This window comes from Aythya fuligula, chromosome 15 (genome assembly GCF_009819795.1).
Source record: "Aythya fuligula isolate bAytFul2 chromosome 15, bAytFul2.pri, whole genome shotgun sequence".
In the NCBI taxonomy this organism is placed as follows: Eukaryota; Metazoa; Chordata; class Aves; order Anseriformes; family Anatidae; genus Aythya; species Aythya fuligula.
In genome coordinates, this window is record NC_045573.1 from 4,592,753 (window position 1) to 4,605,920 (window position 13,168).

At 40.0% G+C, this 13,168-nt stretch overlaps 1 protein-coding gene across 1 annotated transcript in view; it reads left to right on the plus strand.

The window, feature by feature from the left end:
* The first annotated feature begins 471 nt into the window (after positions 1–471).
* The window catches only part of CARD11 (caspase recruitment domain family member 11), a 44,086-nt gene continuing 31,389 nt past the window's right edge, over positions 472–13,168 (plus strand). Inside the window, exon 1 of the mRNA XM_032197638.1 lies at positions 472–656. Coding sequence (XP_032053529.1) covers positions 644–656 — 13 coding nt within the window. The 5' untranslated portion in view covers positions 472–643. The remainder of the gene's footprint in view (positions 657–13,168) is intronic.

The following is a 13,168-nucleotide window of genomic DNA, read 5'->3' on the forward strand; positions in this document are numbered from 1 at the left end:
CTGCTTTGTGCTCAGAGAGGCACAGCACCAGTAAGGCTGGCATTCAGCATGTCCCCTTTTGCACAGGGAAACATGCCCTAAAAGTCCAGGAAACTAGAAGTGAGGCAGCAAAGACAATCTGCTTTTTCTATCTGAGCCAGTTGTTTGTGATTGCGCTGCTGCCTGCTCTGCCCACTGCTCTTCCTGGGGAAGGGGCAGAAGTGTCTCTGTATTTGCTTACAGTGGTACTTCAGGGCTCTGCTGTCACCTGCGTGCAGACTCATTTGCAAACAGGCTGTATCACTGGGGAGCAGAAATATGTTTTTTTTAAACCCTAAGCAGATTTATAGTCTAGTTTCCTGTCAGATCTTTGCATTTTCCTCCTCCGCCCCTCCCAGCCTCTGACACACTTTTTCTCACTTTCTGTGTCGCTCTTTGCTCATTCTGACACTGGTGCACTTGCTTCCTTTATTCCTGATTCTCCATAAACTTTCGGCACATTTGGGGCCAGGGGGTGTTTTGCTCCTTGTGTTTCCTTTACTTTTTAACAGCTGCAGAGCGCAAATAACCTCTCCAGGACTCCTGGAGAGACGGTGGCAATTGCATGGAGGCAACATAGGGACTCTCAGCCTGCGGCAGCTGCAGCAAGACAGCCTGGTCACTCATGAGCACCCAAGGTAAGGAAAGCAGCTGTCAGATCAGCTCCACCTCACTGCTGGCTAGGACGGCGTTTGACTCTAATCACTACGAGTTCCACTTTCACCTTTCACCTCTTTTTTGTGTTCATTTTCAAGAGCGTGTTTCTTTGAGAATGATTGCATTCGTGTCTTCCTTGCCCTCAGCAGGTCTAACTGTACTCTGCATGCGCAGGTACACGGAGCTGAGGTTTCTGCGAGGTAAACAGGTGGTAGCTGGAGGTGAAAACATCTTCTTCAAGAAGTGTGCGCTGGGAAGGAGGATTGAAATGGAGGCCTAGCGGGGGGAGATGAAAGGACTGATTGTCAGCACTGGTCTCCAGGGAATTTCTGCTTCTATTCGTAGTATGTTGAACCCTAGCTCTTTTTTAAAATCCTTTCATTGGGGATTTATGCTTTCTATTAACTAGTAAAATCATAAAATCTTTTTTTTTTAAATTAGTTCTTCTCACTTCCTTTATTTACTCAACACTAGTGGATCTCTTACTATCTTTTTCACCATCTTCTTATGCCTGTTTTTCATCAAGCATATTTTTTGTGTGTGACAAATGTTCCCCTTGTTCCTTTCTTTCTCTTCCCTCCACCTTCTTTTTCTTGTCTGTGCAACAGACTGTACATCCTCCCCCATGTTTTCAGTCTTTCTCTCCTTCCCCTCTGTGATTTCCTTCTCTGTCTTGTGTTCCCCTTTCCTGTTGCTTCTCACATGCACTCCTCCTTCCTGCTCCATCCTCTTTCTCATGCACACAGCATACACTGCAGCCCTGCAAAGTTGATTTTGCACACGCCATGGTGTTGCCTTTCCACTGGACTGTCCTTGTACACATATGCTGCTTTTATATCTGCCCCTTTGCTCACGTACATATTCAGGATTTGCATATTTGCAGTTTTGGAGATGCATCCCAAAGTAGCAGACTTTTATTCTTAAGTAGCTTCCCTCCAATTCTCAGACTCATACTTAGAGATTCACAACAAATAACCACTGTCATCCTGTCTCTGTTTCCTTCTCTCTCACAACAGAATTTTCTAACGCCTATAACACACCATAGCTTCCTTTCTACTCACAAATACAGCCTTCCCTGACGTTGTTTTTTCTATCCCTGCTCTTTATATCATCCCACTCTTTTTACCCCAACCCTCCATTAGATTTTTCTATCTGTTTTAATCTCGATATTACATTTATGATGGGAGGAGCCACTGAAGCAGATGGTCTTACTCTGCTGCCTTGGCATCTCCCCACATACTTGTAGAGGAACTGGAGGACTTTTTGCAGTTTCTCAGCTCCTCTTTCCTTTACAGCATATGCAGGCTAGAGCAGAGCAAGAGCTTTGTAAAGCTCTTAGATACAGAACTCCTGATCTGACACTAAGGTAGTTTATGTCCCATTGAATCCCACAGGATTTCAAATCTCAGGGGTAGAGAGAGGTTCCTTGCTGTAATGCTGTAGTGGGAGTAACTTTGCCCCGTGGATTTGGAGACAGCTCATTTTTTAAATACCAGAAGTTGCCAGGATCAGATATGGTTAAAACTGCATCCAAGGGTAGTGTCTGCTATTATTGTGTATTTAAGTTTATAAGCTTTGAACCAGATATGACAAAGCAGTAATTTTTTTGATGAAGCTTTTTAGCCTCACCTTCTTAAGCAGGGCTATTGAGACCGAAGATTTATTTCTAGGGATGTTCTGGTTTGGGCTTTTGGGGACTGAATAAGGATCACATATTAAACTCAGCTGAATTAATAAGAGAATTATTATGTGAGAGAATTCTCTTAATCTACCCTTCTCTCTCAAATTGTCTATCTCCTTATGAGTGAAAGAAGCTTAAACTATGTTTGCAATTATAATATATCCTTTTTGATTCAGAGCTAGCAAACTGTGGCCTTTGAGCTGTGAGCATTCTCTTCTGAATACTGAAGCAGGTACATTAAAATATCTTTGTCTTTTGGATCTGATGAAAAGTCCAAAAGCCTAGAACAATAAAATAAGAGATGTTAGTTTTATTCGTACAATTTTAATATGAGTCCTTACTCTGTTACAACTTGTCTTATGACATGAAATGTTCTGGTGTTCCTTTTAGTCATTCTGCAAAACTTGCATGATGATTTTGTGTTTTGTGTTTTTGGAATCCTATGCCCCCAGTACTAATTCTTCTTGTGACGCCTTGATATCTCCCAGAAATAAATTGGCTGAGACAACATTTTGCCCCTTATCCCTTCCCTCTCACCATCGTCCCTCATCATCGTGGTTTGCTGTGGGTTGAATTTAAATGGACATTGTCAAAATTGGGTTGACAGATACAAGGGGATGTGGAGCTAGAATTCAATATTTTTTTCTAGTTTCTTTAGTCATATACCTGGCAGGAGTGAAATTTCAGCTGGAAAGAGCGTGGAATCTTTCCACCCACCCAGCAAATTGCTGTATTGGGAGGGGCACCTCTGGAACAGACATTCAGAATCACATGTTGGACTCCTCATTCTTACGCAAATAGTTACTTCCATTTATATTTAACTATGAACTAAGAGTAAAGTAAAAATTCAGCATGAGTGAGAAGAGAACCATTTGAATGCAGTTTTACCTCTTAAAATTAAAAGCAACTTGAACCTTCTCTAAAAGGATGCATCCCAAATTACTGGGATATGCGAAAGAAATCTGAATGTAGTATACCAAATGATTTAGTTTTATACTGTCACTTAGTCAATTTTTTAATGAGTTATGTGGCATGATGACTCACAGAGGATGAAGCGTATAAAGATCTTTCTTTCTCCCAATATTATGTCTATATTATTGAAAGAGAACCAGCTATCCACTTATCAGGTGTCTCAATTCTCTTTGGTACTGAAGTGCATGTTTCATGAGAAACAAAAGTTTCACTTAGATGTGGTCATTAAGGTTGTGTAACAGGTGGTGGAATTTGACCTAGCTTTCTTTGTAAGTAACCCCCACAGTGATCTAAACCATAAAAGAGTAAGGAATATGGGTTCAGGTCTTGTGGCTTTCAAACTGGAGGGTAAAACTCTAGCCCTCACCAAGTTTAGTGGAGTTTTGCCACTGGTATCAGTGAGATATGATTTTTGCTTTGGCTGTTTATCACTGCTGTCTGTAGGATTTGCATTCTCAGAACGCTGTCCGCTTTGCTGAGAACAGAGTATCTGCAGTGAATCTGCAATTCCCTTTTCAGAACAAATGATGGGGTTTTCTCAGGTGTATGTATAATAAGATTCTCCATCTCCTCTCTTCCCCCAAACTCTCACTTAAGTGCTGCCTTCACCCTCTAGTCAGGGTCAGTTATTTAATGGCAATGAACGTTTTCAGGAAGGTAACCTTTCTGCTTGTGATTTGTTCAAGGACTCTGGAATTATAATGGTTGATGTCAAAAGTATATAATTGGTCTCTGTGGCACACATCCAACAAGTAGTAAAAGGCTCTTTCTCTCTACTTCTTCAGTCAGTATTCTCTCCCTATATTACCCTCTCACTTTTGCTCCTCTCAGGCAAAAGGAGAATACAGTGCTAATCTGTTTAAAGTGCGATTTGACAGAACGGCCAATCTGTCATACACCCAGACATGCTGTGTCCCAGCCATGGGCAGCAGTGGATTGCTCCCTGCCTGAAGGTTTGCACACCGACTTTAAACATAAATGTCTTCTCTGAACTTTATTTTGGGCACCTTTCTTCCTTCATACTCTTCCGCCAAGTAGTTGGGCTCTAGTTTGTGAGTATCATGAATTCTCACATGCTCATTGATGTACAGGAGGGGTGTTTAAAAATTTACCAGTAGGTAAGGCCTTTGTGCTCTTTTATACAAAAGGCAAACACAAGGTTTTTTTCACAGCTCATGGAAATGTATTACCAACAGCACCAGAAGCTGATCATGTGTTGTACATTGTCTGCTATCACTGGTGAATGTGTAGTGAAGAGAATATTCTTGTTACATTAGTCCCACAAAACCTATTTGATCTTCAGTGCTGGATGGAGCTTTACTTTCTAATGCTGTTTACTTCAGTGAATCTGTTTAGCAACTCAACAGGAAAGAAGAATTTGTCAAATCTCACTGGAAATCTATCAGAAATGTCAAAGTAAATGCTGTAACATTCTGGTTTCGTCAAAAGGGTAAATGTATATACAGCTGTGTATGTGATATTATTGCTAGTAATTGTTGCCTTGGTGAATCTGTCTGTATAAAGTAGCACTGGTGTGGTATTAACAGATATTTTTGTTCTGGTCCCTGAGGCCAGTTTGGCCTTACACAAAGATACTTGTTGTTTGCTCAAGCCTGATAAGTCTGCCCTGTTCATTGTAGTTCAGGGGAGGAATACATCTTCATTGCAACCAGTGAAAGGATCCCCGCCAGCCCCCTCAGTGCTGGATGTCTGCTGGCAAATTTTCAGCAGGTTGTAACTGAGGCACTGAAACTTTAATGTAGGCTTTCTGTCTAAAATTAGATCCTTTTTTTTTTTTTTTTTTATCCATATGAATGCCGACAACACTGTATGCAAGCAGGACATATATGGTTGTCAATAGCAGTTAATAGGTTGTTTCCACTTCATTTCTTATGGCTCTGTATGTGTATAAACATTTCTAAGCTACCTACTTGAAATCAGTGAGCATGCTTAATAGGTTGTTACACACATTTAATATATTTGAGCACAAAACCAAGTCCTCCGAAGTTTTAAACACCATTAAAAGGCAAAAGATTTTCCCTTCAGATGTTTTCCTCTATGAATTCTGAATCCTGAGAGAACTGGGAAAACACCTGAAAGTTGTTTCAATTCTTTTTCTAAAGCTCGCACTAAATACACCTAATTTCCAAACTGCAGTGCAAATGGTGATTGAGTCTTTTCTTCTTAATCATCAACTGAGAATATGACATAAGATCAGTTTGAGGCTTTTGGCTTTTAACATCTCAGTTAAACTACCAGGGATGTTTAGAATTCACTAACCATACTGGCCTGTTGAATGAAGCCATGGCGGTTTTGCATGGATCATCTCCATGAAAAGACTGGTGCCTACAGTCTTTTACAAGAACAAGGTGTGGGGTCTATCCAGCAGCTACTGCCTGCATCTCTATTTCTTGGCTTTTTGTGAAGATAGTTGCAACTCTGTACATTTTTCATAGTTTATAATGAAGTAGTTGGTGAGATCATTAAACTCATTTCACTAATGCCTTGCACTGAAGGAAAATAGAAAAATTCATAAACTTTCTTGTCTTCTTTACTATTGCAGAGCTGATTTTCTCGGGTCAGGGGGGTGGGGTGGGGGTGGGAAGAGGAGGGAAGATCATCTCTGCTACTGCTCTGGTAGTTTCCCTTCACAGTTCCTGCCAAAACAGGACAGAATAAGTCTCAATATTGATTAGTTTAAGAATATTTTTGACATGTTGCATCCTTCCAGTACCTGTATTTTCAGTTATGTATTTTTCAGGAAGATCCAAGGCTAACATGTTTTATTGTAGAAGGTTTAATTTCCTTCTGTCTTTTATTCACTCATTTTTGCAATTTAAGCCATGAAAGCTATGAATGCAGTATGAAAAAAAATATATACCTAAACTTCTGTCTTAGGTCAGAAAGGAGTGTGTTTTTCTTCTGCTTTATTTTTTATAAAAAAAAAAAAAAAAAAAAAAAAAAAGTGAAGGAGTATTACATTTCCTGTAAGGCTGGAAACACTGAGTCAGTTTCTTTTTAATCTGAAATTCAATGGTTTGAAGGAAAAATGATACTTGGGCATTTTCTTATGGAGTGTTACAAAACAGAATGATGTTTTTGTGACTTGCCCGTATCCATAGTGAGAGCAATATCAGTCAGCTTTGCTGGAGTAAGTGCTATTGACAGTAACACCTTCACTGAATCACTGAACAACTGGGGTTGCACACCTGGGAGAGTAGTGTCTGGCTCAATAGTTACTTTAGAAGCTGTATGAGAATACAGTATCAGGAAGGAATGAACTTTTTCACCTACAGAGAACAATTGGAAAATGCTAGGTGTAAGGCAGAAATGGTCAGGATTTGAATGCCACTTTTTGAAGGCTGAGAGTTTAATGACAAGCTCTGATACCTTTTAGAACTTCTACAATGTGGAAAAATGCAAACTCATTGCAATTGCATCATTATAAGATAATTGCGCATAAATCCCAAACTATTTGAGCAGGATAGTATTAGAAATATTGGATGCAAACCCATTAAACAGCTAATGTGATCATCCCATATTTAAGTGCAGTCTCTGTATAAAGGGATAAGTATAGTAAAGGTCCTTTGAACATTCAAAACTTTGAAGGAAGAACATGCAAAAAAGTGGAGGGTGGTTAGTTGCTGTTATCTTGGTCCTCACTGGACATCCCAAGTCCTCTCTACCTTCAGTCTGATGCTTTTGTCTGACTTCCCTCACTTATGTTGTTTTACATCTCCTTTCCTCTTCCTCTCTGATTCTTGTTATCATCCATATACGGTAGTTTCATCAGGTGAGTGAAAACAGCTAACAAACTTCTCCCTGCACAGCACACTTCAGAGCTGAGGATATCTGTCACCTCTGGTTTGCTACTGATCCTGAAGGAAATGAAGCAATACATAAAGCATAGCAAATGAAAAAATCAAAAATCAGAGGGAAGGCATAGACGGGCTGTGGTGCTTTAATAAGTCTTCTGTACCTCACCGTGGAAGTTGTATTTTCATCTGGGGGATTCTTGTGCATTGTTTTCTTTCGCTCTCATGGAGAATACTTAATGCATACAACTGTAGTGGGGGGAGGTGGTTGTGCTGTGTTTCAAACATGGTCTAATATTGGTTCTCTGTGGTCCTGCATTTAACATGTATAAAAAGCCACACGAGATCATCAGACCCTGTGGGCTGCGCAATGCCACATCCTGGCATTCTGTGTTACGTTCTGCGTGTCTAGAAGTGGTTTCTTCCCACCTTCCTCCTGCCCTCACGTGGAGGCAGTGAACTCAGTAGTCTCAAACCAGAAATTTGTTCTTCCCTGGGTTTGGCCTGACACAAGCCCAAGAGGACACATGCAGCTGCCTGCAGCCCACACTACCAACCTAGAGAAAATCATAGTGAATTGAGTTAGTCTTCTGTCTGGATATGGGTTATGAGCAATCAGCTGGACCATTTCTGACCTGAAAACGTATGGTAACATTTTTGGCTGAGAGCTAAAAGTTTGCATATAAAAATCTGAGAGGAGAATATGGTTATTTTAAACTTCCTTTATGCTTTAAAACATGTTTTACTAGAATTATCCAACTCAGATCCTCAAACTGTGAAGTGAGAAAGTCTAATTCTTTTTTACCTTGCTAGGGTGAATGATATAATAAATATTAGAAAGAAATGTAAAGAGTTATTCCAGAAATTTGAATTGAGATAAATGTGACTTACTAAGGCTGATGTCAGCACCCCAGTGGAGATACCAGGGGCTGCAAATGCCAGGTTCTGATCCCATCAAGAAAGGTTACCAACTTTCTGAGTGAGTCCTCACTCAGCTTACCTCACGTCCACCACTCACCTCATCACTGCCATTGCTAGGAAATGCCCAGTGTTTATGAAGTCAACCCTGATGATAGCATTTTTGGGTTGTAGTTGTTGGCCATTCCAAGTGAATAATTATGTGAGAACGAAAGGAAGAATTCTACTTTTAACAGATATTCTTTGTAGCTTTTTACTTTCTGAAGTCAGATTTCATCTCACTATAATTAAAGCTTTCCAGGTGTTTATTTAAAAGTTTTGCTGAATTTTATTCTTTTCAGAAAAGTCCTTTCTGTCCTTGGTAGCTCTGTTTTCACTATTCCTGTTACACCAGTCTTCCTTCTAACAGCTTCCTCAGTTCCAAGTAGGCAGGGTTATTAGGACAGAAAGGGTTAATGCTATGTGAGAGAAGCAGTCAGGATGTCATAACAAGGTCTATGCTTCTCCTCTGTGTTTTTACTTTCTGAGAGCCATAATTTTTCCTGCAATATGCAAGGAAAAAGGTGAAGACAGGATCTAGAAAATAAACAGTTCTTAAGGCAGCTTTTTACTGCTTTTCATCAGAATATAAATAGACTGTCGCTTCTGCAAGGAGACACTTTGATAAGAGATGGAGGGAGATACTTGAGGTATATCAGGGCAGCCGATCATCAGAAGTGGAGTGCACTTGGTTTTGGCAATGCAGACATATGAGTATCATCTAACCAGTCCGTCCACCAGTCTTTACAACCGGTATGAAAATACTGCTGTACTCACTGGGGGCTGCCCTAAAGGCTGAACAGTGCTTTTAAAGGGTTATGTGATTCTCAAGAGAAAATTAGTCAGAGTATCTGAGAAACCTTCATTGCCCCTGAACTGCTCTTGCCTTCCTCTATTGAATACTGCCTGATGTATAACCTCTGCTTTCCATTACTGAGAACAAGAAAGAGCTGCAGGTTTTGTCAAACTGCAAGACAGTAAGTTTTTAGGATGCTGCAACCACGTTCTTGGATGTTTCCAGCTTTCAAGTCACATCAGGGAACACAGAAGAATAAAAGAGTTGTCCACCCAGAAGCAGCCATGGCCAGCACTAATAAAGCCCTTTTTACCCTAGGGAAGGCTGTCACTTGAGAGCAACCAAAGGGCATGCAAACACCCAGAGCTACTTCAAAAGCTTTACTAGCAACCAGGAATCATTAATGATTACTTTCTCTCAGGACAGGTCCTGCAAACACTACCTCCCACACTCATTTGCTGTGAACAATTTCAGTGTGAGTATAAGGAGAAAGTACAGTTCTGTGGTTACTGTAGTTCATCAGCCTTTTCAGAGCTCTCCCACGGTACTTGCCCACTTCTCACCGAGTTCTCTCTTCCGTGATGTTCTGCATTTTGTGCTCCTTCACCAAGGCACCTCACGGAGCAGGAATAAAAGAACCCCTGGCTCTTTTTTCCTTCCTCTCAAGTAACCATCTGTGTTGCTGGGTAGGGAAATGTCACACAGGTAACCCTGTCATACAGGCAAGGATGGACAAAGACAGATCAAGAGCTCTTGTCCTCTCATAAAATGCAGAGAGAAGATTTCAGAAGTAGCTCTCAATAGACAGGATTTCACCCAGTAATGCCAGCAGCAGTGCTGGTTGGTGTCTAGGACATTTCTTCTAGGAATGCTAATAATAAAAAGGCTGGACAAGTTTCATTTTTAAAGAGGCTTTTTAAATTCTCCATGGGCTTTTTTTTTTAAAAAAAATCCTTTAATCTTTCTGATGTTTGCAGTACCCTGGAGAATAATATGAGTTCTTCTCTCAGGTGATGAGTGTATTGCTTTTATAGGATTTGAAACACTTATTGACCTGTTTATCTTATGACAAAACAGGATTTTGAATTCAGATCCAAGTTGCTCTACTTTGCTTCTGTTTGTAATCCCAATAGAACCTTGTATGATGTTATTTTATTATTTTGTTTTATGCTATATCGTGCTAGAATAATTTCTGCCATAGAAGATAGAAAGGCCTTGCCATCAAAGAAGGAAACCTGTGAACAGAGTACACAGTTCTTAAAAGAGCTGAAACCTCTGTGAAGGAAAGCAGGAGTTAAACTAGCTCCTGCATAACAATTGTTTTGCTTTACGCTTGAGGTTCCATCTCTGTGCCTGATTCCTCAGTCTCGCCTTCCACGGTGACTTCGTTAGCAATGAGATGCTAATTAAATTTCATATTTATGATTAGAAAATAAAATCATTGGACCTTTTTAAAATAGATTTTTATGAGTTTTGGCTCAGTCAGCTGAGTCAGCAGTATAAAGTCTGCAAGGCTGAACTTACCGGCTTTGGAAAAAAAATAAGATAAATAGAGCAAATAATGATAGAAGGAGAATCTAATCTAAAACCTCATACTGTTTCTACACTGTATTAATTTTTGAGCATAAGAAAAATAACTTCGTTTTTTTTCTCCTAGAAGAAATATTCATAGAAATCCATAGTCATGTAGTCATGTATTCATAGAATTTCATAGTCATGTGGAAATGAACCTTTTTTTCTTTTATCATTTCTCAGAGGGTTCAAAGCTTCAAATTTAATCTAATTCTTAAAATCTCAATTGTAGGTGGAGATATGTTGAAAAGAGATTGATCTATCAGTAGTATTTATCACCATTTATTAACTAGCAAAATATGTATTTCATGGATTCAGAAGGATCAGAATTAGCATGAGTAAGCACTGACAACACAGTGTCAGCCCTCTTCCCCATGGAGCACGTACTCCTGGGTGGTTTGTACAATAGTGGGGAATCAGAGCTACCTAAATACTGCTGTTGGCCAGATTTATAGGTGCTATATAGAGAGGTTTCTTATTAATGTAGAAATTAGCATTTCACAAAGATTTAAAGGCCCATTTTTCAAATACTTTAGCAGTCAAAGAATGCTGCAGTTGACAAAAGATTTTTGAAAGAGCTCAGCTTCAATCTGAGCATGTAAGAAAGCCCTGATTTTTAAAAGTGCTTAGCACTCAGCAGCTCTGTGATTCATAACACTATCTTATCCCACACTCTGAGGCAAGTCTTGCAAAGATCTGGCCATTTATTTTAATGCCTATAGTCCATCTACACTCTTTGAAAATCTGACCCTAATTACAAGTTGTGCCCTTGAGTGGGAATGAGAAATAGGGGAAATCAACCCCCAGGAATCAGAGCCATTAACTAGTGCTCATGTCGCATGTAACCTTACTTCATATGCACACACAACACTGCATTTAAAACAAATGCTTTTCTGCAGTGTTGTTAGCTTGCAATACTTCAAGCTACAAGGTACAGTTAATGCAAATAGCACGTGAAGAATTGTTATGCTTAGAGGCATAAATTAGGAGAATGGGGGAAAAAAAAAAATGCTCCCACTGACTTTTAGTTGATTGTGATGCCTTACCACCCTTTGTATTGTGAAGCATCTCATAAAGATCGGGATTCGGGTGAATATAATCCTGCAAATCTTGCTTTTGTAATATTGCTCGTAAATGCTGCTTTACAGCAGCTGCCCATGCTTAAAGACTGGGATGCTCACAGATGGAGTGTAATTCTTGCATCACTTTACAGTTTCTATTTTCGCAAATATTTATTTCCACAGTCAGCAGAGAATTCAATAAAATATGGTCCCTCATGCTGATTTTTCTTCATACTTCTTATGTTGACTCATTCTGAAGAACCACACTCAGGTGAAGAGAGAGACAGATATCTTGCTATTTTAGTACTTTGCTTCTTCAGTCTTTTCCAAAAATACAAGTTGACCATGAACAGAACTGCCCTGAGTTTCCTGATGAGAACAGAGTTTAGTGTCTTCGTATGGTTAGTTAATTCTTCTGGGATAAGCTTTCCACACCAAAGCTTTATAGCATTTTATTCTATATCGTTAGAGCAATGGTCTCAGTTTTGGATAAAGCAACAGAAGATACTTAATTTCTCCTTGCAATGCTTTGGAAGTAGAAAATACTACAGAATTGCTAAGTATTTGGTATTCTGTTCCCCAAGACAGCAAGACAAGGTCGCAGAGAGGTTACCACTTATAGAAATAAAGTACAATCCTATTAAGCACGGAATCAGATTATTTTTGCTCAAAATTGCTATAGATGTGACTTAAAGGAGCCCTCCTGCAGGAGGCAAAGTGGACTGTCTCTATTTTCCAGAGGTCGCTTTCCTGCTTTTAACTGCACGCCTTGCAGTGAGGCTTTGTTGATGATGCAGAGCTGTTAGCTGCCCCCAGCTGTAGTATCTTCAGGAAACAAGGGTCTGTACGAGGTAGTGCCTCTCCTGCTCCATCCTGGGCTCACAGCTCTCTGTGGCTTTGAGAACACTTCCTCTAAGACTTTCCTCTACAATGTTGACAAATTTGAAAGTCACCCACAACCTCTGTTCAGAAGAAAAGGGAAGTCAGGCAGCCCCCAGCACCTTTCTATCTGCTATATATAGACAGTGAGTTTGAGAAAGAGGATGGTGGGCGTATGTTTCCGGAGCTACGTGACACGGTCCTGCTACACCAGTACAAGAAAGGAGAGGACACAGAGCAAGAAAAGGAGGTGACCAGGAAGCAGAACTGGGAAAAATATGATCATAAAGGAAGTACAACCATTTCCACGTGAAAGGGGAATTTTGATTTCCAGCTATAAAATAGTGAGCTCCTTCTGATTCCTGGTGAGGTTCTGTTCTTAGGCCGGGCTGTTTGTATCTTTTGTATACTTTCTTGTCAAATGACATCCAATTTTCTTTTGTGTGTCTTGTGCTGGGCTGGCTGAGAAGTTCTTTAGGCATGCTTAATAGGACAGAGGATTTGGTCAATGGCAAGTGACAGAGCATCAAGAAGTATTTCAGTGGCAGTCTGTGACTAGAAGGGAAGCTTGCTTTTTCCAGGGGGCTTTGAGGTGCAAAAACTACAGGTACTTGTTATGTAGGGCATGGTGTTCCTCAAGCAGCAAACTAGCATGTGCGAGAGAGTTCTCTGTTCTTTAAAAATTGCAAGTGTTTTAAAGTAATAGTTAAAGAGGTTACAAAGTGGCTTAAATTATATATGCCTGTGTTCTATCTACATC